The sequence below is a fragment of the Micropterus salmoides genome, unplaced genomic scaffold (assembly GCF_014851395.1).
Source record: "Micropterus salmoides isolate LMB-PRFRI ecotype aquatic unplaced genomic scaffold, ASM1485139v1 Ms_hic_scaffold_14, whole genome shotgun sequence".
Classification (NCBI taxonomy): Eukaryota; Metazoa; Chordata; class Actinopteri; order Centrarchiformes; family Centrarchidae; genus Micropterus; species Micropterus salmoides.
Genome location: NW_024040485.1, coordinates 24338592 through 24364110, shown reverse-complemented (window position 1 = coordinate 24364110; position 25519 = coordinate 24338592). Strand labels below are relative to the sequence as shown.

Here is a 25519-nt window from a genome sequence, read left to right as displayed (position 1 = left end):
TTGAATATATAATATAATATTTAAGTTTGAGACTGTTGGGCAGACAAAACAAGTCATTACCCCAGGCTGTGGCAAAATGTGATGGGCATTTTCATGAATTTCTCACATTTCTTCTCTATTTTCTAAGAAAATAATCAGTAGCCCAATTAGAGGTATATTTCATCTACATAACTGATGTTTTTAAATGAACTGTATTTTTTGTTGTAGTGCAGGGTAAACTTAATTAACTAATCGCTACTTTCTTGAAAATCAGGCTCTAGATGTACAGTATGGCAAGTCAGTGAATGTGTACAAAACATGAAGAGTGTAGCTTGCATTTTGTGTTTTGTAGAAGTGAGCAAGACAATGAGAGTTCACTGCGCTGATGTCACAGCCTAAAAAAACATCTGTATGTGTGCTGTTTTTCGTTCTTCGAGCGGCAGCCGCCACTGACTGCCATTGTGCCATGTGTATATGTTCATTGTCAGTGCGCCCTGCAGCCTGCCACTTCTATAGAGAACATCTCTAGCATTACAGAGCCAGTGTTCATCTGTAGTCTGGTCACATAGGTTTGTCTCTGTGGCCTCTGCACTGGGATCTGAGTCTGTGAAGTGGCTGCCAGGCCCCTAAGGACACTGATAAGCCCCCATAACATTCATTCCCCAGTTTGCGCGCGAGTGTGCGCTTGTGTGTGTGAGAGAGTCAGAGACCGAGATAGAGTGCGGGTGTGTTTGACAGAAAGGGGCAGAGAGTGTGTATGTGTGAACTAGGCCAGGCTGATAACAGTATGGCAAGTGAGGGAGCAGCTGATAAGCCCCTCTTGTTGCTTAGGGTAACCCGGCCTTGTTAAATGAACACAGTGAAATATGATGTGTGTGTGTGTGTATGTGTGGAATCGGGGAATGGTGGAGATGGTCACAACACACCTCTGTTTTAACGACCCTCCTGTTGTGCGTATGTGTGTGTGTGTGGTTGGGCTGTCATTTAAAGTAAATCATATACCGGCATTTTTTAACAAACATTTCTGGCAGGGAGATTAAACTGCGTCAAACAGCCATGCTCAGAGACTCTCTCTCTCACACACACACACACACACTCACTGAAAAATACTTTCACTTTCCCTTCAGAACATGTCATGCGATATACAGTCACCCAAAGAGCTACTAGCATTTACTTTCTTTTGTTGTATTTAGTATTTTATACAGAGTAGTAGGCCTGTCACGTGGAAAAAGAATCAGTGGGCTTACCTTGTGTTATAGATTGTGTCTATATGTGGCAAAGCAGCAGCTGCCTGGAGGATCCAAAAGAGAAACGGAAATTGTTCTCATCTCTTTTGGCAAACACATTACCTTCATCTGCTTACAGACGTGAGATCTGTTTCCTTTTGCGAATTTCCACTCACCAAGGATAGTGCCACACAGACTTTACATCAGTGTAGATTGTGTTTTTTTTTTTTCTTCCTCTCTTCAGCTTTTGTCAGTTATTGCTTCCTCTTTTTCCCCAGAGAACTGCCCCCCTGTGAGTTCTGATTGGTTACCTGTGTTGTGAGTCAAGGTAACCCATAGTGACCATTGTCTTTATGGAGCAAATGTAAACACGGGTGTATTTGCAATGTAAAGCAGCAGAGAGACAGGCAACCGATCTGCAAACAGCTGAGGGTGGACAGCTAATGGATGTGTGTGATGATCTCAGTAAATATCATATTAAATGATAAGTCAGTTTCAACTAAACAGATAAGGATTTTTAATATTGTGAAATTCTATTTGATGCCTTGTACAGTTAATGTTAACTTCTAAGGCAAATGTAGATATAGGCTGAACATTACTGATAAAAAATATGGACATAAAGACAAAAAAAGTGGCTTGCAGACAGACAGTCAGGAAGAAAGACACTAGACAGAAGTCTGTCTTTATACAGTCCCTGGTGCTCTCTAGTGGCAAAACTCTACACCTACACCCTTAACAACAGTTGTGAGCAATGTTTGCAATTCCTTTCTTTTTTTAATAAACAACAAATGGAGGAATCTTACATGACTGTCCAACTCAGAGTGTGGTGATACTCAGAGGTCTGGTACAGACTATGTGATCAATGACGCCACTGTTTCTTGGTAATCATCGGCTCTCTCATTGCTGTGACACTATCACTGCTGTAATGGCTGCATAATTACCCTTTCTGTGAGTCTTTTTGTGCATAACTGTCATATACTCACAAGTGAAAAAGGGAACATGTAGTGAAATTCACAATATGTTCTTTTCTGTTGTAAGAGCTTTATTAAGCCACACTCAAGAGTGAGCGTGAGATGACCTATTCAGAGCAGAAACTGATGCTGATGCTGAATAGACGAGAAGAAAATAATATGTGTTGTACTTATAAATGCTATAGTCACTTCTTTGTCACAAAATTAGGTTTTTAGGATTTTAACATCTTTCAGACATGTGCAAGGAAGAGGATTTTTTTATTATTTGTCTGCCTTTCATCTGATCCATATACATCCCATATCAGTGGGTGGAGTTGGCTGATAAGGCAGAATAAATCAAGCCCCCCCCCATTCCTTCATTTCTTTTTCTCTTTTTTTCTCTCTTCTGCAACAGCAGGCAGCTTCAAGAATGTGCTGGTTTGGCTCAAAAATAAGGTTAACGCCCGTAATGTTTATATAAAGTAGCAGAGGGCAGAGTTTTATTATTGCAATATGTGTATGTGTGGGTGAGAGAGGGAAGGTGGTATTGTTACTGAGAGATTACTGAATACCTCCAAGTAAAACAAAAATACAAGCATTATTTTCAGTTTATGTAATAATCACAAACAAGCCATAATTCTGTTTTTATTCATTATTTCAAATTGTGTAAAGCTGAAACAGTTTGGGACTGTACAAAAATTATTAGGTGGGGGTAGTCTACTTTTTTGGGAGAGCTTGTTCTTGTCCTAAATGTATCTTTTGTTTCAGCCTCCCTTTGCAATATGGTTAATAGCCAAAAAGACAACTTTCACTTGCGACACGGTTCTTAAAGGTGCACTTTGCCATGTGCAGTGGACAACAGTTATGTCTCTGTATCATTAGGAATTCCATTAAGAAATTAAAGTTTATACTGAGGTACACAATCAAACATGTTGTCCTAGGTTAACTCTGCTATATTATTTTGACATGTTGTGTCGAGGGGGTTGCAGATTTTCTAAGTAAAGAGGAAGGCCATAAAGAGGTCATGTTATGCTTTTTGGCTTTTTCCCATTTCTTTATTGTGTTATATCTCTTTTTTGTGTATGTAATAGATTTGCAAAGGGAAAAGGTCTACCTGAAAGCAAGTTACCATTTCCCACAGAAAACACTGCTCCTGAACTGCCTGAAAACAGCTTGATTGTAGTCCAGCCTCCATAACCTATCTGCGGCACGTGTCATATTGCTAGCCAACGGCTAGTGTGGTACGCCCTCAAAAACACACTGAGCTGCCCGCTGCCTCCCCTCACCCCCACCCTCACTACCAAACGTTAGATAACCTCCAGGCAGTCAGAGGACATAAAGTTGTTACTGTGATGAAGAGACAGTGCACAGTTAAAACTTTATGTATGAAAGATAAAATTGTTATAAATTATTAATTTTACACTCTAACTATTGCTCCAGTCTAGGTTGCGAAGCTGGTTCGGAAACATATACAGCTGAACCCAAGCCATGATTACCGGCTTGTCAGGACCCATTCTACTCTGCTTCTGATTGGCTAGTAGTCCTTACCTAGGTACTGCGCACGTGCATCTCCCAACAAAAAACAAATAGAAGTGACATGCTTCACTCAGTAGCTAAAATGGAGTGGTAAACACACAGAGTTAAAAGAGGTGCAGCAAAAATATGATATTTTTTGAAAATTAAACCATGTAATCCTATTCTGGTACAACCTCTAAATACAATTATGAACCAGAGAATGCGCATATTATGACCACTTTAAAGAAAATAATTAACTTTAATTAATATCCCAGTGTAGGGCTTTGCTTTTTTACAATGTGAAACAGATGGTTCAGTCCCTTTTCACCATTCTAATATTTTTTTGTACAGTCCATTAATCAATTCATTGATTTGTTGATTGACAGAACATTGATCTGCAACAATACTGATAAGCTATTAATTGTCATTTTGTATTAGCAAAAATGCTTTAAAAGTTTCTGCTTCTAGCTTATCAAATGTAAATAATTGGTTGTTTCCTTAGTCTTCTATGATTGTAATGAGTATGACTTTATTTTCACACATTTGACCTCAATGACAAACTGCAAACATTTGCACATTTACCTGACATAAACTAGATGCTGACAGTTGTCACATTTGTGGTATTTTGATCTGACCGACCTGCTCAGCATCTGTACATGTGGCTGATAAATCATTGGATGTCTTGTTCTCTGGCCCATAGATATGTCATCACATTTTCAGACAAGCAATAAAATGGATGTGCATTAATAGTGTAGGACTGTGACACAAAGTTAGACTATCCCCTGATGTAGAACTGAGGGGGAAATAGATACTTCCATGTCCATGGTACATCAGTCTGATTAATTCCTTCTGCTGGCCACGTCTGCTCACCTTCTGCTGCTTGTAGTGCTGCACAGTGTGTGTGTGTGTGTGTGTGTGTGTGTGTGTTATCTATGCATGTGTTCAAATGTGTGACATTTGTACATCTGTGAAAGTGAGTGATGAGTTGCGTCGTAGTGTCATTTATCAACCATTCACACCAAATGTGAAATCAATGATGTGAGACCAAAAACTGCACATCAAATTAACAAATATGCAGAAAGCATTTTCATACACACTCATTGCATATGGACCTTGATGTTGACTGACACTCACACATGCACTAATTCAGAGACTCCAGCTCACATACCTTTTGTTTTGTTTTCTCCTAGGCAGAGTGAGGGTCTTAGTTTGAGCTTGGTTCAACATTTTTCCCTTGAAGTATTTCCATGGCTTAACTACACACAGACACACACTTTCACACTAATAATGAAAGCATGTTTTCTTTGTTCTTCCCAAATGTTAGTGGAAGCAATGCCAGACTGAAAGCTCTCCTCCTTGTGCTGTCAATCCAGAATAAATATTCTAAAACTAAGAAGGAAGCCAGCAAGTCTTATACATCAAGAACTGTGCATATGCTTTTAAATTATTACATTTATGTCAGGCGCAGTGTGAGATCAAAAGGCAACCTTGAAAGCCAAAGGAGGTAGAAGAAGGTGTCAAATGGTGTTGTTTGGCACGCAGGAATAGGCCTACTCAGTATGCACCAAAAGGTTAAGACATACGAGCAAGTACTGCCTCTCAAATATTGGAAAGTTCAGTCAAACATAATTTTTATACAATTGCTGCTAATTGTTTTTAAATGCAATTTGCTGGCACAAGTCTGCCGAACATGCTGTGTAAATATGCAAAATGGTGGATTGCAAATCTTTGGAGAAAGAATTTTTGGAGAAAGAGAGGGCAGAGACCGGCCAAACCAGCTCTGTTCACACTTAAACCCCTTGAGACACAGAACACAAAACTTTATTCCAGCCTTTTTTCACACACTTTATGCTGGCTTCTAAAACTGTGGGTCAATGCATTTAATGAAGGAAAAGTCCACAAAGTCTGTTAAGTATAAAGATGAAGTTCTCAGCCAAGCCAACATGATAAGTCTATCAAAGTTTGACAAGTTTTTGTTGCAGGTCTGCTGCAGGTTTTCATCACTATTTTCTTCCTCCTAATAGCAATAAACGTGAGTCTTTACAATAGACTACAGCTGTAGCTTTACAGTGGAGTTGTCCTCCATTAAGAAGAAGAAGATTTTTTGTCTCCCCTTCTGGCAGTGAGAGTAATTACACAAACACTCTGGAAGCATGCTTATGATGTATGCCTAGCCCCAGGTTTGTGTTAGTTACAGAAATACAGAGACAATAATCCATTATTTAGGTAGAACAAATGTTATAGTTACATACCCTACTCCAAATATTTTACAGATACCAACATGTCCAAGAGCAGAAACGCGACATCCGTGTCTGCCATCAGTCCCTTCTCTCAGTGCTGTCCAAAGTGGAAAAGCTACATCACTGGTTATCCTTGTTTGTCCTCACCGTATATTGATTTCTTTTTTTGACCGTAATCCCTCCTTTGAACACTGACTTTCTTTTTTTTATCTGGAACATCAGAAACTTTTCTTAGATGTTTCTTAGGTTTTTCCTGCCACAGGCTCTGCCATACTCCTCATTGCTGTAGCCTACTCTGTCACTATTGTTTTTCCAGAGCCATGTAGCGACAGAGTTGCGTCATTGCCATTCAGTTTCAATTCAAATGGCTTTATTGGCATGATGGCTTTACAGTACAGTGTTGCCAAATATTAACAATATTAACACAAACTATACTATCATAAAAATCAAAAATAAACAAACATTTCTCAAATATTGACGTTCTGTCCAATGGACCATTGGTTTTTACAGCAATGGCGAATCGTGGAATTCTTAAATGGGTGGCTCCCCCTTGCAGCAAATGAATCATTGCTGGTTGGCATATAACACATCATTGCCGGTGCACCAGCGTGGGAATGTCGCCACAGACACCAGATTTAAAAACTTTAAAAACAAATACTGTGAAATACAGAGAGATTTACTTGGCGGCGATAGGCTTAATCAGCATTGTGTGAACTTGTTTGGCAAGGGCTTGAGTAACAGTAGTTCATTTATATGTAAAAGTCCCACACTCCAGCTTTAATTATGCTGAAGTCTCAACAGCTGCGTAAGAAGAAAAGAATGAACGACTGTATTGAATGTTGTTTATGTATGCAGGAGCAGTGAGAGTCTCTCTTACTCCTGTAAAGGAATAGTTTCTCATTTGGGGAAATACATTTAATTTCTTTCACCAACAATATGATGAGAAGATTGATACCACTCACATGTCTGTATGCTAAGGCTGGGCAATAAAACATACAGCCAGGAGGCTATAAGCTTAGCTTACCATAAAGACCGGAGGCAGGGGAAAAAGCTTGTCTCTGTCCAAAGCTAACAAAATCTGCCTCCCAGCACCTCAAAAGCTTCCAAATTGATTGTAGGCTAATCCAAGTAAGCAAATACTTCCCCACGGATTGCTAGGTCTCCATTTTATGTGCTCCGAAAGAAATATCCGGTCTTCCTACACAACCCACGGCTCTGTAAGTTGTGTGGACCTTGCCACGCAACATTTTTCAACTACAACAACTACAGGTGGTGTTAGTGCTCGTGCACAGGAGTGATAGGGGAGTTCTATACACCAGCACATTCAAACATGCTGGACTCCAGGCGCTGTGAAGACTGTGAGATGGCTGAGAAACAGCCAGGAGGAAAAGGTCTGAAAAGTATCAGATGATCAGGCAAGGGCGAATGCGTTTCAACGCTGGAAAAACCTCAGAGACTTGAAAGTTGGGGGCAGAGCTTCTGAGGGGACACTGAAGGGAGAGGTGTGCTTGTTTCAAAGTTGAGCTCAAATATCAACAATCCTTCTACAGAATCACTTACTCTCCCTTTATAAAACGGGTAAGTCAAATCAAGCAATCTGATTAGTTCATGGTGATATAATGAGCGCATACAATGGATATGACGTCGAATTCCTTCGCACACATCCGTATCGGACAAACCCTGACTATCCAATAAAGCTTTAATCTGAGCTTCGTGGGATTCTCACGCACCATTTACACCTGGTATTAAAATGCGACCTGAAACCGATCTGATAGGCTACAGATCGCATTTTACTGGCGGAGATAAATAAATAATGAGAGAGTAAGAGAAAGACAGAGAGAAATCATTGCTTATTAGGTGTTCAACATTCCCCTCTCTCATTCACACGCAAATGCACAAACACACACACAGCAGTCCACTACTTGCCCCAGATGTCTGCAATATTGCAACAAAGTTTCAAGTTTCAATAAAAATAGTAGGCTATTGCTCAAGAAGAGACGCAATTCCGTCTTATTATTTTACGCACTGCTGGCCGCGGGCACACAGGATCAAGCATATTATCATATGGCCAAGTTCAAGTTACCAAAGTCAATCTACTTGCTGGACAGTTTTTTTTAGTGGCTGCACAACAAACAGCAACGTGCAAATGGATATAAATAAATATTTTCTAATAATTCTAGCCTTTTATGTATGTTGATTAGCAACCGCCATGCGTTATGTAGCCCTCTGGCAGCCTGGTGGAAGTACTTTTTGTATTCATGAAGAAATGTCTGTCACATTGTAGTGCGTCTGTTAGCCTACTTTCTTTTTGCTATACTAACCGTTTTATAAAAGCAATAGCTCACTTCAGGCCGTGAGATATGCTTATTATATCACAGTTAAGGGGGTTGCTGGCCCGACGCGGTCTTGGTCTTGTCTCGGTCTCGATGAATTCCGGTCTTGGTCTTGACTTGGTCTCGGTTTGGGCAGTCTTGACAGCACCACTAGCGAGTAATTGGTTAACTTAGCACAGGAAGTTACTGTGCCCATCCAAAAAATGGTAATATACTTGAATATGAGCTTATGAGGTGCAGATTTTGTTACCTCTCAACAGAGCCAGGCTAGCTGTCCCCCCCCCCCCCCCCCCCCGTTTTTCCAGTGCATGGCCAACCGACTGCTGTCTGTAGCGTATTTATTGTACATACATGAGTGTGCTATCAATCTTCACATGCTCTTCACACCAGCTAGAAAGCAGATACGCACATTTCCCAAAGTGTCGAACTATTAATTTAATGCAAGTTGATCTACTGAATCTGTTAAGTGTTGACATAAACTCTATGATAGATTACAGAAGTTCTTACTGCATCCTAAATTACCATAAATCAAGGCTGCCTGGGCAAATAAATGATTTTAATTTCTCACACACATTTTATGAGATGCTAAATTGACCCTGAGCTAATTACACTTTGATTTATTGACTGTTCAGCTCCACAAACAACATTAACTTTCTTTGCAACTTTCCATGACAGATTTCTTTTTTGTAGCAGTGATGTTAGGGGCCAGTGCCAGTATCCACAATACAGATACATCAGTTTAACCTCTGTTGGGAGCAGAAAAGGAGATAATTTAGGGAGGAATGTACTGAATGTGATTTCTTTCACTTAGGGCTGCTTACAGCACCGGTGGGTTTCATTTACTGTCAAACCACATTGAAACTACGTTTGAAACTTTAATGGAAAAACAGAGGCAGGGGGGTTATTGGAGTGGAGACAGGAATGCAGAGAGAAAGCAAAGGGAAACAAGGGTAGAGGACATGGAAGAGGTAAAAAAAATAGAAAAAACAGGCAAAAGAAGAAGGAGTAAATTCAAGGAGAGTGGATGAAGAGATGAGTTGAGGAGAGGGTGAGCGATCACAGGACAGAGAGCTTCTTTGACTGATAATGTGACATGCGTGACACTGGTTTAGCCTGAAGGAACATTCCCAGGTCAGAGCTTTGTGTGTGTGTGTGTGTTTGGAGTGAAAAAAGATCACAGTAATGCACTGTGTTAGCATTCACCATCACATGATGCCGCCTGTCGTCACACTTAAATCAAACACATGCGCAAACACACAAACACGCACAGAGTCAGGCCACAATAACAGGCAAAGCTATGACAGCCATAAAAGATGTGTCTGAACAGATAATGGCTTGAAAAATTATGCTTTTCTTTAAAAAAGTACACAACTGACTAGTTTCTTATTTTTTATATTCGTCATATTATTTATTGCAAAAAGAAACCCTTACCTCTTGTCATACCAGCTAAGGTAAGGAGTCAGATTAAGATAATGTGGAGTAAATACAGTCACAAAACGAATAAAGAACAGGCCCAGTATTGAACAGTATAATACAATAGCTGAATGGTCACAAGGCTGAAATTGCACAACATCAGTAGTTCAATAACTAGTGGGGAAATGACACAGAGACAATGCATTTAAAGGCTATAATGTAATAAGTGATTAAGTAGCCAAAATGCTCAGTACATACATATTAAAGGAAATATATAACAAAATAAAACAATCTCAAATAAGAACTTTAGATTTGCTTTAGGGTTTAAACCCTTCCAAGCAGCTGCAGTGTATGGTAGCAACACTAAACACAGTGTCACACTGAAATGTGGTCCGATAAATGCAGAACTGAAAGATTCAAAGTAACATTCACTATCCAGGCTGCAAGCCTGACCTTTTGCTAATCGACCCTTGACCCCCACCAATTTTACATAACACTGCTGACACGCCTCTGCTTGATTTTCGATATTTGGTGTTAAAACCAGCTATCCAAGAATACAGCTTTTTAAGTGCGTTGATGTTTATTTCTTCTTGGACAGGGAGAGTGCACAGTGTTTCATAATGGTGTCAATAAAAGTGTTCAGAGTTTTAAGGTAGAGGGAGTTTTGTCTCAGTGAGAGTTTATTTCCAAAAGCATGATGTTGTCGATGAGGCCATGATGGGCCCTTATCCTCATTCAGTCATCCAAACTTCAATTCTAGTTTTTAGTTGTTGGCTGGTTTAGGCTGTAGTAGATTTGTTGGTCATACGGGAGCTTTGGTCGGAGGCTCGTTCTGTGACTTTCAGCTTCATGCACAACTGCTTCTCATCCATCAGCATCTCTGCCGGTAGGCACCAGCAGCACAGGCAGGACTTGAACAGGAAGAAAAGTGGTCAGATTGTGATTGCAAGGCCTAGGCTAAGAGAAACGTGCAAGTGTGCAGACAGTATTCACAGCTTGGTAAAACAAAGAAGTAAGTGATTCTTTTTTATTGCCTAGTAGGTAGTTTGAAATAGTTTGACATTATGTGCTTTCTTGCTGAGAGTCAGATAAGAAGATTGATCCCACACACATGCTTGTCCGTTCAGTTTGAAGCTGCAGTCAGCAGTCAATTAGCTTAGCTTACCACAAGTAACTACGTCTGAAACAGTCACATAACCCCAGGAAAACCACAATCTGTTATCTTTATTTTTTATAGGGACTATCCAAATGAGATATAACATGTTAATAATCTTTAGAGGAGTAGACAAATATTGTTACTTTCTGACCGAGCAAGGCTAGCTGTTTCCCTCTTTTTCCAATCTCTGTGCTAACTACAGCTAAGCTGCTGGTGGTCGAGCTTTATATGAATAGTATGGTATTGAGAGTGGTATCAATCTTGACAAGAAAGCAAATGTGTATTTCCCAAAATGACACTTTCTTTACTATTTTTACAACTGTGTTGATCCTTACCCTGAAGCAGTTCTTGAAGCGCTTGCTGACCATGTAGAGGGCAATTGGGTTGATGCAGGAGTTGACAGATGCCATGTTGATGCCAATGTAGTCCAACACCAAAAAGAAACTGAAACGGTCAAAGAGACACATTAGTCTTCTACCTCTCCCTTCCTGGATAATTCATTTTTCTACTAAATTATCAAGTCTAAGTAAAAAAAATTTTGTGTGCACTGTGCGACACATATTTTATTCCACACCTGAGCAGTTCACAGCGATTTGGATCTTTCTCATCGTAGATGGTGAGCTTCAGGATACGGCTGAGGTGGAGAGGCAGCCAGCACAGAGCGAAGACCAGAACCAGACAGAACACAGTCTTAGCCACCTCCCTTCGCTGAACACGCACACACACACACACACACACACACACACACACACACACATAAATCATTGTATAGTAAAAGATTGTGCTGACAGTTTTGACCCAGAAAAAGCAATAGTGAAACTTTGCTTTGAAATATTTTGTCTAAAAGATTGTTTTTTGTAAATCAAAACAAATTAAGTTGAAATGTTAAGTTAGGCTTGACTAAAGTCGGTGGTCAAAAGATATAACTGTATGTTTTATAGCCTTAATAGGACACACTTGTGAAGGTATGACTGGTTTTGTGTCAAGCTTTGAATATAAAATATTCCAGTTTTGTGTTTGCTCTTCCACTAAACATGTCATTTTAACTCTAAACACTCAATATGAAGACAGCCAGAAATCACTAACAAAAGGGTCTAAATAAGATGAAAGCCATCACTGAACCTGTTTGAGGTGGTCACTGAGAGTGATCTGGACACCATTCTTCTTCCTGAGCATCTCACAGGTCATCAGGGTGTAGAAAATAGCAGTGCAGGCCAACGGCAGGCAGAAATATACACTGAACAGCCACCAGTCCTTCGCTGATTTATAAAACTAAACAGAAAAAGGGAGAACAGCACTAGACTATTATAAACATCTGTACAAGAGAGTTTAAAGGTGAAACATGTCAGAAGTCAATTTAATGGAACGTATCTCAAGGGGACTCAAGGGTTTGACTCAAATTCAATTGTTGAATTGTTGACTTGCATTTAAAAATCAATTCATCAAAGAACCTCAGTGAAATTAAAACTGATCTTTGTTGTTATTTTAAGGTTGATGGAAGACCTGTGAACACACACATATACACATACATGCAGGTGCTGCAGTATTTTCTGTCAGCCAAGAGAGTGATAATTGTGATATACAGTTTATTTCATTTTCTGTAAACTCTGTCTGACCCCGATCTAACCAGGAAGCTTTCACAGTATGATGGTGAGTATACGCTCTATTATGGGAAGTATTCACATCCATTCATACACAAGTCAGGATGTGTGCCAACATGCACATCTGCATCTCCGTGTGTGTCTGTACTATAAATGTGCATGTGCAGGTTTGCAGTGTGCACAGCTGTGTCAACACGCACTATTTTTCTCCACGCTGAATTATATGTCTCTGAAGGTCTATGTGTCACAGCTCACCCTCATAAAGCCAGATTTCTGCATGGGGTGCAGCAAACAGATTCTCAGGTGTTCTCCTTTGTAGTCCATGGTGATCATGTCGAAGGCTATTGCCTCTGGCACAGCCAGGATGATGGATAATAACCAGATGAGCGCTATCTCAATAGCCATCCACTTTGGAACTCCGATTCCTTTGATACGGCTCCACGAGGCCACGGCACGATACCTGGAAGATCAAACATGTGCATTCTGCTAACCAACAAATGAACATTAGTTAAAGGAATATCAACATTTTGGGAAATACTCTTATTCACTTTATTGCTGAGAATTTGCTGAGAAGATCAATATTACTGTCATGTTTGTACGGTAAATGTGTGTAGAGCCATCACCCAGTTTGCATAAATTAGCTCACCGCCACTCTAAAGCTCACCAAAACCACAATGTGCTGTTTTTACTTTCTGTGTTTTTGTACTGATTAAACTAACAAGATAAAATGTGTGAATGAGTGCTCTAAATTACCTTTGGACAGAACCAGACTAGCTCCCATGTCTCTGTGTTAAGCTAGCTAACCGTCTCCTGACTGTAGCTTAGTACATGCCATACAGACATGAGAGTGGTATCAATCTTTACATTTAACTCAGCAAGAAAACAAATAAGCATGTTTCCCACCATTTTTCACTATATTCTTTTAATAATTTAATAGAAGTTAATTTTATTTTTAATGGAATTTAATTTTTTAGTGGAAGTTTAACCTATATGCTGTCTAACTGTCAAAAACCTTCACAGGATCTATTTGGTTTTATTCTGAGATATTGATTATCACATATCTCAAATGACAAAACTGAAATCTACATTCTAGCTTTTTTAGCCATTAAGGCTTTTTTGAAAACTATGTATCTGAAGATTATGAATATGAAAATAATACATTTTAATAAAAATATCAGATGTAAATTCCTTATCCTAAGCTCAGTTTGGTTGACAGTCATGTGTGTCAATGTATACTATTGATCAGCAATGCTAAAAGCAACCAGAAGCAAGGAGGTCAAAAATCCTTGCTCCCACAATGGTTCAGTAATTCCTGACTGTTGATGTAGCGTTAGAAAATGGAAAGAGGCGCTAATGTGAGAGGAAGTGTGAGTTTGGGTTGGTTGTGGCCTGGTTTACCTGTCAATACTCAAAGCACACAGACTCAGCACTGTGATCCCCACTGAGGCTTTTTGGACAAAAGGCACCAGCTTGCACAGAGTCACCCCAAAAGGCCAGTCCTCCGCCAGGAGCTAGAGAGAGAGAGAGAGTTGATGACTGAGTTAAACCATGAGAAAGAATGAAGCAAATTATTGTTTTCCCAGGCTCAGGCATCCAGTGTTGACCAGAAATGCGTGAATCTGAACTTATCGGTTTCTGTGAACATCCAGAGTTGTTTTCTCCTTGTCAGGTTTAATGCTTTTGATATTTTCTTGAAAACATAGTGAGTCCTCTTTTTGACCTCAAGGCATCGTAACCCAAGTAGTTACAGTAGCTCAGCAAAACTCTGCTAAACCTTCACAATAAGGGACTTTTCATGTCTGGAATTTGAGTTTAGATCAATTGAAATCATATGGCCCTGTATCTCCTCATACCACCCTATCTCTCTTGTCTCTGCTCTGGTATGTGCAACTGTGTCCCTGCTGTTTTGACATGCTTTCCCCCCTTACCTAAATATACAGATACTTTGGCCCCCTCTCTCTCTCTCTCTCTCACACACTCACACACACACACACACACACACACACAATGAGCCCAAAATATAATAATATGTCAGAGACGAAGGGATATTGAGGGGCTCAGAATCCTCAAAAGTAATAACATGTAGGAACTACTTGAAAGCCCCTTTTTAAGAGTGTGTATGTGCACACTCAGGTGTGAGTGCGTGTGAGGAAAGTGTGTGTTTGGGAGGGATTTAAAGTCCAATATGCAGCAAAATTGAATTATACACAACAATAGTGCAACAAAAAATCATTGATAAGTTAAGGGACTTTTGAATTGACTGTAAATAGAACTACTGCCAAAAAGATCACCATAAACTTATATGGTATAGCTCACCTTGTAAACATTAATGGGAATGCCGATGATGATGTGCAGCAGGTCTCCGAGTGCCAGGCTGCCAATCAGGATGTTCGGCCCGTTACGCATGCACCTATTCTTATAGATAATTCTCAGCAGAGTGGAATTACCAATAATACCCACAACAAACACCAGGCAGGACACCACCGTATTGATGTACTTGAAGGTGTCTCGTATTTCTGTGGGCCCAGTGCACATGGGAGGTAGCCGGCGGCGGGGCATGGTGATATTGGGCCTCATCGGACCCTGCACGTCTCTTTCTACGAGTCCAAGTCTCTGGGTAACAGTAAGAGGGTCCTGTGGCACTTGTTTCTTTGGCTCCAGCTGCCCACTGGCCACAAGGATGTGACCAGCCAGGAGGAGTAACTCCAAGCAGAGGAGATGAGTCTTCATCCTGGAGTTTGGTTGTTAATATGGCTTTTATCCAACAAGGCTGCAACTGATCCTCTTTGAGTGCGCCTAGAACACAAATACAAGAAAGTACTGTACTCAAGCCTGTTATTTTACTACAGGGGCATTATTATTTCATATGAAAAAAAAAAACAACCTCAGGTTCTAATGGGCTCCAGGATCCAGGATTTATTATGTAACCTTAGCTCACTCAGCTGTCATCTATATATAAACACAACCTGCAGAAACATTATAGTACTTTTTAATTTAGGGACTGTACAAAATTAATATAGGGAACAAGTGTGTCAGAAAAGGGATAGGGCCTTTTTGGCTGAAGATAGTGTAGTCTGACATTTTTGTTTGAGAGATCAATTTATTTTAGCCATCCCTTGAAACAAAGTTAATAGTTTTCATATGCAGAGGAGAACAGTTCTGTTTCTGTATTAGGGTTTTGTGATGCACATTAGAAGTTATATGATTTATATAATAAGGTTTATTTACCCTAGTTCAGCCAACACTTATTAACACTGTTATATTATTTTGACGTTTTGCGGGGAGAAACATAAGGTTCAGCCCCCCACCACCCCAATTATTTTCATACAGTCCCAAAATCAGTCAATTAATTTTCTCCAGTCCCTGCTGTTTAAGCTTCTACTTACCTAACTTCTATCTGAGGTAGAAATTCTTCAATATTTGTGCCTCTTAGATCAAACTTCCCCAGTAACTCAAGCTCTCGGGACTGAGAAATGTCCCCAAAGCGGATGGTTGGTGGTCCTGCAGAGACAGTCCAGTCATCTCCAACTGCAGCTATCTTCTTCTGTAACTGGAGCCAAAGTGAAAAAGATCTGTGATCCAGAGGCTCCAGTCTGCTCCTCTGGTAATTCACTCCTCTCTAGTACTCACTGCTCAGTCTGAGTATGCACAGTCTGAAGAGTCTGAGTTGATCCCTGCCCTCCACCCCCTCCTCTTCTTAAGTAGAGGAGGGGGTGGAGAAAGGCAGGATGTTCACAAGTTATTCAATGTTCAACAGAGTTCCCCTATTTTAACAGAACAGAGTAAACTCATAATCAATTTGTATTATGGTATATTTCATCCCCTAATAGCATCAACAATTAATTTTCCTACAGATTTAATTATTACTATTAGGTTTGTCCTATTGAAATGTTTTTAGTTTGACCTTACATTTGTAGTCTCAACAACTGGTCATTGTTGAAACTGCGAACAGCACCTTCACTGCGTCAGTGCCCTGAAAACAAGAAATATGACTCAACTTTAGTTTTAAGATATGTATGTTGTGTTGTTTTCTTATTGACAGCTCGCTGGGGTTAACGCTGCTGTCTTTGTGATATCAAACATTAGCTTAGCTAAATAAGTGTTATGGCTTTTTTATGGGTAGCAGGACAAGTGCAGCTAGCTCTAATGTTATGTTTGTTACAGAAGATTAAATAATTTTTTTTTACATTTCTTACATTCATATTCTTCCTATTGTGTACTTCTTCTTTCAAAAAACAGAAACCTGCTACGCCTGGCCTAGCATATTGCAAAATAAATTGATTTAACAGTTTTATACTGCACACTACTATGAAAACCAGTATGCAGTATGTGGTACATACTACATAAAGCATACTGCAGTCACTGGTAGTATGTAGTAGGCGGTTCTGAATACTGCATGTCTGGACCAAAGTGGTGGACCGACAGACCAGCATTGCTATCTCTAGAGCCACGCTGCTAGCATAGCTAAAAACATACAATGATATCTCCCTATGTGCCAGTATTTCTTTTGTGGGTCACAAATCATAATAATGCTATTAATACTAATTTAGCATTTACCACACACTATATGAGCTTTCCTAAAGCAAGAAAACTCCTGTACTGTATGTATGTTGAAGGTGCTTTATGCCACATTTATCTGCATTTTCTCTTGTGCTGTCTAGACCACACCTGTATTGGCCCAGTGTTGATCCCCCCATGTGAGGTTCAGATTTTTGTAAGAAGAGTTACACTCAGGCCAGACGGCCATCAGCACCAGATGTGTGTCTCTCTTGATAGATTACCATCTCAGTGGAGCCGTAAGAAGTTATATTAGGTAGACACTGTGTTTTTCTACTTTTTGCCTGCTGCATGTGCAACCCAGCAAGAGAGTTCAAGAGAAAGAGATGGTTATCTTTGTAAAGGTAGTTTTCTACTCACTAAAATGGCGTAGTCTGCTGTACTACCAGATCTTAGAGGATTATGTTGAGTGGTCACAGAACTCCACCCACTGCATGTGTGTGTGTGTTGTTATTGCACAAGATCTCACCAATCTAGCAGTATTTTGGTGCAACTTCCTGATTTTATAATGTTTTCATAAAATATGTGTTTTGCCTGTCTTTACTTAGTTTTTGTCAACACTGTCAGACACAATAAAAAGTTAATCTTATTTATTTAGTCTTATAATGATTTAGAGCTTTAAAATCATTGTGTCTACACCATATACGTTATTAATTGTTGAATATTAACTTTTGTTCATTTTTTGTACTATTTCACGTGTGCTTTTTTGAAAACTTATACATCATGCAAGTTCATCATTAGCATTAAGTATACAAAATAACAATTTGGGGCATAAAAAACACATTTTTAATTTCAAAGTGACCATGAATTTAATAAATCAACTGCATTGTAGAAACAGACTGTATAACCATATGACCATATAAATTTAAAACAAAGAAAGATCCATCTGATGATGGTGGTGGTAGTAGCCTATTAATTGTTCCTTTTTTAGTTGAATTGTATGTCAGCCCAAACTGTTTTGTCTGGTGTGTTAGGAGACATTTCTTAAGAAGAAGAATTTATATTTTTAGACATTGGGGATACATACAGTAAGAAAATACTGTAGAACTACAGTCTGTGTTGAAGAAACAAAAGGGGAAATGATGTATATTATAAATAGAGGTCAATGAAACATTTCACGCCATGTTACTATTTATTATGATCATAAATCGTATTTAAGCCTCCTTTGAGGATGATTTGGATGTTTTTGTCAACACCTTCAAACTATGTGTTACCACCGTCTGACATAAAGCCTGACGGTGTTGACGTCTGACGGTGTTTCTATACAAAAGAGATGGTGTTGACACATTATGGTTGACACAAGCAACATCAGTAAATTTGTTATATAAATATTAAAAAATGCAAATTACAGGAGCTTGTTCGACCATTGCATTTAGTAAATGTGGAGGTTGGAAAGGGGGTCCTCGGGGATATAGTTGACCATATAGTTGCCTGATTTTATTACTCTTTAATAAGTATCTGACGGTGTTGACAAAAACTTGGGACACATTTTGAGCAATCAAAAAATAAGAGTAAATATTGTTGAAAATTCACTGCTTCTAGGTTTAAAGAGTTTTGGCCTATATAATATACATTTAAAATATTATTTTCATCCTTTTTTTTATCAAATTGAAATGAAATCTCTTGTCTGAGGACAATGGATGTTGTGGGTACTGGGCTGTCAAAAAAGCATACAATTTCCATCCATTGTCAACCGCTTATCCTGCGTACAGGGGGGGGCTGGAGCCAATCCCAGCTGACATTGGGCGAAAGGCGGGGTACACCCTGGACAGGTCGCCAGTCAATCGCAGGACCACACATAGACAAACAACCACTCACACTCACATTCACACCTAAGGGCAATTTGGGAGACACCAATTAACCTAACCTGCATGTCGTGGGAGAGAGAGAACCCACGTGGACACGGGGAGAACATGCAAACTCCACACAGAAAGGCCGGGGCAACCGGGGTTTGAACCACAACCGTCTTGCTGAGAGGTGCCAGTGCTAACCACTGCACCAACGCGCCGCAAGCATACAATTTATCATTTTTAAAACAAGTATATGAAAATAAACTACATTTGTGCAGATGATCAACCCTGGTTGTTTTAAATAAGAAAATAAATTTTCAACGGAATTAGCAGTTTTCTTAGTGGGACATGTTTTTGCCAAAATCTCAAGAATCAGTGAATTACCAATTTTGAATTCCTTGAAGACTTTTCATGTGATTTTGAAAGTATTACACTATTAGTAACCTATAATATTGTCAATAATGTCACCATATACCCATTTTTAATCCAAATATTGCATTGATATAACCATATTATTGGTATATGTAGTATTTGTAGTTACCATATTGTTACCAAAATATTCATATATTACTTAATAGTTTTGCCTCATCGCTATATTTAAATGTGTTTCGCTATATTTAAATGTGTTTCCCTCTTATTACCCTTTTACATACATTTCAGTCTAATATTACCCACCTATACCTTTTGTTAATACCAAGCTATTACCTGGTTATTACTTTGGTAATTACATGTCATTGCTTACTTAATTATTAACACTTTATTATGAATCTATTACCAGACTATTATTATCAAGCAGTAATGTAGTGCTATCAGATTTTCCACTCATTCACATATTAATTATGTTCTGTTTATTTATCCATCCAGTTTTTAAGATTTGGAGAATCTAGAATGTGTGCTCCTGTTCCCGTTTCAAACAGTGAAATGTACAACATGCCATGTGATGGCAATCACATTATCATGCCTATGATGCGAGGAGCAGTAAGTGAGCCTTGTGAGTAGGGAGACAGTCATCTGGCTCCGATTCAAGACCCCGAGGCAACAAGCACCGAACACTGAAACTCTATATGACTCAATAACTTGGGTCTCTAACGAAGAGAGAAATGTTCTTGGGAATAATTAACATGAATTTTATCACATTAACCACCACCACCAAAATCCAAAGGAAAAAAAGGGTTTAGAAAAATCTGGGTTTAGAGGAATTTCATAGTTTGGGTAAACTTAACAGTACAATGGGAACAAAAAAATATATATATATAACCCCATACTGTAAATACAGAAAGACATCTAGCACAAAAAATCTCCTCAAAGGCTTTTTAAAATATTTGATAAACACATATCTGGTAGGGGCACCTCACAGCAAGAAGGTCGTGGGTTTAAACCCCGGTTGCCCCGGCCTTTCTGTGTGGAGTTTGCATGTTCTCCCTGTGTCTGCGTGAGTTCTCTCCGGGTGCGCCGGCTTCCTCCCACCATCCAAAGACATGCAGGCTAGGTTGATTGGTTACCCTAAATTGTCCTTAGGTGTGAGTGTGAGCGTACAGTCTATGTGTGGCCCTGCGATGGACTGGCGACCTGTCCAGGGTGTACCCCGCCTTGCGCCCGATGTCAGCTGGGATTGGCTCCAGCCCCCCCGCGACCCTGTATGCAGGATAAGACGATGTTGACGATGGATGGATGGACATATCTGGTAATCACCTGGTTTAATTTATATTTGAAAGGTGGGGGATGGGACTTCATGCAGTCACTGGGGCTAATGCTAAGCTATCTGTTGATGGTCAGTAAATACCTCCAAACCATCAGCTGGCTACTTATTAAGCCATGTGTTAAATAGAAGCTTTGAAGTTAAGGCACTTCTGATGGAACTGGGCTGAGTAGAGAAAGTAATGTAACGAGAACTGCTAACTAACTGTTATAGACTAATTAATAATGTAATTACTTTTACATTTTAATAATATGTGATTATACTTTTCAAGTGACTTGCCCAAGTTACTGCGCAGGAATCTTTCAAGTGCTTACATAGTCTGCGTGACTCCACTAGTGTATGGCCTTTTACTTTGAAAGACGCCCTGACATCAATGATTAAAAAAATGAGTCAGTCAAGCTCATGTTTTACTATCTCCCATATTAACAGACTTTTACCACTCTTGTCTGACAGTGACTGATGTCCCAATAAACAGATTTACAATTTAAAGCAAAGAGGGGCTTGCTCTTTCCTCTCAGCATTGTCTGTGTTATTTATAGGAGCATCCTGCACTGGTTAATATGTAGAGAGCCCCCCCCATCTCTCAAAGACGGTTCCTTTAAAAGCAGAAAATTGTCTTCAGATATACCAGAGCAGAACAAAGCCCTGACTTGTTTTGAACAAACAGAGATTTATTGCCTTCGGTGTCAATAAGAGGACACCTTACCTAACACACAATACACCCTCAGATCACACTCTGGTAGAAGCAGGACATACTGACATTACAGCTGAATTATGCCCACTGTCGTGTTGTTACACATATCTCTCGAGTATGTCTAAGAGTCAGATCAGGCTGACTGGCCTTTGTCCTGCAGCCTTGTGAACTGGCTAGTAGGTTAATAGATAGTAATTTGCTCTTACTTTATTTGATCTATAAAATATCAGCATCTCTTGGTTGAGTAATTTCTTCCCTCTATCAATTATTTGTCCTCTCTGTTTTTTCCTTAAGTGCCCTGGTCCTGGTTCCATTCCTTCAACATAAACATACTAGTAAAGAGGTTTTTTTGTAGATAATTTGTTGTGATATTTTATCTTAGCTTAGTATGTAAATTCTAAACTTTTAAAAAGGATTTTATCAGGTAATCTCATTGAGAATAATGTTTGAGTGCTTAGTCACTGAGTAATATGTACTTGGTAGTGTTTACTATGCCTCCATCATTTACTGGTTATGCTTATAATGACCGGCATGGAGAGGCCTTTAGCATAGATAGAGGTTGTCTGACGCTGTCCCAATTCACCCCCTTCCATAAATTGAGTGCATAATTGTGTTCACACTGACAAATATGGCAAAATGCAGTGCACTATGAGTACCTGGATTGTGTACTCATAACACCCTCAACGGCTTTGACTACAATGCGGAAAGGGAGGGACCACCAACCTATTTTCGAACTTTTGAAGATGGTGGCAGAGGATGCTGCAGCGGTTGCGATTGCACACACAAGCAAGTGAAAGTGTGTGATTTTTTAAATAAAATTTAATTGAAGTCAAGTAAGCAAACAAGCTGGCAGATAATTTGCCATTAAAAAGAAAAGAGAAGCGCTCAAATGAAAATGACCGTGTTTGACAACACAACCCTGTCAAAATTCATGCACTGGGCAAATAAGTACATATTGTACAGAGTGTACTACAGTGTACTACTTCTCAAACAAGTAGGTGGGAGGCCACCCGATGGCCCTGTATACTGTACTTGCTTGCACTCTTACATTTACATGTATTTCATATTTCAAGACAGGCTAAGGAAAAAATATCTGGTCTTATAAAGGTTTCTGACTAACATACTAAGCTAGCACAGTGCCAGCACTGACAGAAAGTGGCTAAAATCACCATGATTTATCCAAATTAAATCTTGGGGTGAAATATACTCCTTTTACTGTTCGAGTAAACTGCTTCACAAAAGAGTCATCATTTTAGGCAGTTATGAGGCAGGAGCAAATACATATTTTGAATACACAATGTGAACTTCTTGTTTACAGTTGAAAAATGGGAGTCTCCTGGGGAAATCAGGAGTTGGCAAATATGGCACTGAGACCTTTAGTACTTCCACAGGAATGCTCAACCAACTTTTGGTACATTCTTCCATGTGATAAATATGTCACAATCACAGTCAGAACCAGAGCCCATCCCTTCCTCTCTAAATGTTTTAACTGGAAAGGCGAGCAGACATATTGTAATGACAAGGGTCTTCCGCAATGATAGGACTCACTGCTGTTACAGTTGTCATACAGAAAGCCTTGTTTCACAGGCGCCTGTTGTAAAATGTGCCGTCTGTCTATCTCCTTCTTTTCTACTTCTTCCATTCCCCTTTTATCTTGGCACCCTTTCTCTCATCATTCTTCCCTCAGTCTTTTCTACAGCCCCCATCTATGTCCTTTACCCCCTCTAGCCATCTCCGGGGTTTGATTTTCCCTTTTACTGAGAGACAGAAAGGAGAGGTTGTGCCCCTCGTTCCTCACATCAACATTACACACTGATGAAATGACTAAACTGCAGCCCTCGGGCTACCCCTGCACCCAGGATGCAGCGCTGCATGGGCTCGTGTGTGTGTATGTTTATCCCCCCTTAGGCCATCTTCTTTTCTCTCTTTCCCTCTCTGGTTGTGCTCTTGTGATAATGGTCCATTAACACTGAGCCCTTCATGACATCAACACAATACACTCTTGTGTGTGTTTATTGTCTAAAGGTACTTCTCAATTCTTCAAAAGAGCAAATATGCAGGAGTAACAGAACACACACAGCTAATATGAGAAAACCTGCAGATTTTTCACAAGCACCACAAAGAGAGAAGAAAAGGCGGAGAGGAAATTTCTCTAACAAGTCTGGTATGTATCTGAAATATTGTGCTGTTGCTTGGATACATGTGTATTTTTCCAGCAGATATTAGGGCGTCAAGCTGAAATATTCCACATATTGTACATGCTGGTTGGTATACACATCTGCTATGAGTACCATGCACAAACACACATGTATGCAGAATAGAGACATAATGTGGACTATGATAGAAAGCTATAATAACACGTTGCCATCTCTCACATCATGTGTGCTATGCGTGCATGTGTACTGTATATATGCTTTGATAAACATTTAACAGATGTTAAATGTCCATGTGACCATTGAAACAGAACCTGTCTGCAGTGATTAAAACTTTTTTGCACAAACGTTCTCCTTCTTTCGCTTCTCTCCTCCACTCCATGTTTCGACCATCCTTTGGACTCTCAACATGAAGTATAAATACCTCCCTTATGTGTATATTATTTCTTCTACACCTCCTCCCTTCTGAAAGGAAAGATTAATCTTTACTGTCTCTGTTGCTCTCCTTCCTCCTCCCCGGAAGGCTGCTGTGTTTTTTTGACATGTGGCCTCACACACACACACACACACACACACACACACACACACACACACAGCACCACCAGCGTGTAAATCGATTGAAGACACATTTTCACCTTGGATGGGGTCAGGATCGCCACCGTGCTTATATAATAATGTAGTCTCATCCGGTGGGAGAATGCAGTGGAACAGAAATTTTGCTTCAGTGTCAATGTTCTGGACTTTGAGAGACTGCAAGGAAGAGAGCAATAAAGGATTCGCTATGAAGGAATGTGACTTTTCCTAATTCAATTTTCCCCCCTCTCTCCCCCTCTGTCTCTTGTTCTTTAGCAAAAACCTCAAAGTAATTAAACCAATTCAAAAATAATTATTACACTTTTCATCCCCCTAGCATCAAAACTTACCGCATGATAGTCTTCATATGGTGTAAGCAGCAATAGAGCAGCTTAGTGCATGTAAAATGCATTTGAAAAAACAGAACATATTTGCTAATCTTTCCACACAAACAGCAAAGCTTCTCGTGACAGACTTATTCAACTTTAAGTTATTTGTGTTGCTTTTATTCATCAAATCATCAAACAACATGCTCCATTATTTGCTTCTACTCTTAAATTAAACCGACCCATAGCAAAACCAAGCCAAATTCTACTTGCTACCATGTTCTAGAGATGGGTAGTTAGAGTGAAATAAACTAGTTTGCTCACTGTAGCTAAATAAACAGTAAACATGTAATAAACAAGACCAACAGCCATGCTAGCAGCTCTGTGAGGCTGTATTAAGGCACAGGCGTGCTTTGAGCTAAATGCTAATGTCAGTATGCTAACACGCTCACAAGGACAAATCTAACATACTTGTGTTTATTAGGAGTTGTTTACCATGTTTACCATCTTATTCTTGTGTGTTAGCATGCTAACATTTGCTAAATAGCATTAAATGTGAAGGACAGCTGATGATCCTATTACATTTGCAGGTATTTCGGTATCTCGTGTCGGGCTCAGACCTGGCACGTCGCACATATTTGTTGTGGATTGTTGATCTTTGTTGTTGTATATTTTTATGTTGTCATTTTATATATTTATATGTACATTATATTATATTATTACATTATAATATTCTCTTCCGTTGCGTTACTTCTGCAAGGCACAGACCCAGAATAATGCACATGTATATATCTGCAACATTGTTCTTCCATTCCATATTTATATATTTCTACATTTATTTATGTTGACTGTATGTTTGTCTACATGTAGCACCTTATCACCACAGCAAATTCCTCGTATGTGTAAAACACTATTTGGCAATAAAGCTCCTTCTGATTCTGATTCTAAATCAATGCACTGAGCAAAAAAATGTGACCTGATGATGGCACAAGTGGAAAAGTTAAAGGGGCATTATGGAGTTTCCAGCGGCCACTAGCGGTGCGGTTTTAAGATTGCAACCAGGCGTGTACTCGTATGCGTGCTCGCTTGAACTCATGAGCGAGCATAATCCGAAACACAACCGCTTTCATACAGAAATCCTGCAATAAATGCAGAAACACCAGCATGCTCAACACCGGCTCTGGAACATTACTTAATTCAGCGCAGCCAGCCGCATATCGGCATAATCCTCCTGGAAAAAAGGCAGAGCAACAGCGGCTATAGACAGGCAGGGAGACAGCTTCACACAACATGCTGGAAACTCAGGTAAACCCC

General features: G+C 39.6%; 1 protein-coding gene across 1 annotated transcript; it reads right to left on the bottom strand.

The window, feature by feature from the left end:
* Positions 1-9626: 9626 nt before the first annotated feature.
* ednrba (endothelin receptor Ba) lies at positions 9627-16054 on the bottom strand. Its single transcript, XM_038718620.1, has 8 exons — positions 15800-16054; positions 14730-15209; positions 13812-13924; positions 12669-12873; positions 11935-12084; positions 11387-11520; positions 11148-11256; positions 9627-10567 (listed from the first exon to the last, which is right to left on the bottom strand). The coding sequence occupies exons 2-8, from the start codon at positions 15141-15143 to the stop codon at positions 10436-10438; spliced, it is 1257 nt and encodes a 418-aa protein (XP_038574548.1). The 5' UTR covers positions 15144-15209; positions 15800-16054; the 3' UTR covers positions 9627-10435.
* Between the last annotated feature and the right edge of the window lie 9465 nt (positions 16055-25519).

What these genes read in the sequence shown, in the direction of transcription:
- ednrba (XM_038718620.1), bottom strand. Translation starts at nt 15,143, where the DNA reads ATGAAGACTCATCTCCTCTGCTTGGAGTTACTCCTCCTGGCTGGTCAC. An exon ending in TGTGCTTTGAGTATTGACAG is followed by an intron (nt 12,874 to 13,811) that starts GTAAACCAGGCC and finishes TTGATCTTCCAG; the next exon opens with GTATCGTGCCGTGGCCTCGT. An exon ending in AGAAATCTGGCTTTATGAGG is followed by an intron (nt 12,085 to 12,668) that starts GTGAGCTGTGAC and finishes TTTTCTGTTTAG; the next exon opens with TTTTATAAATCAGCGAAGGA.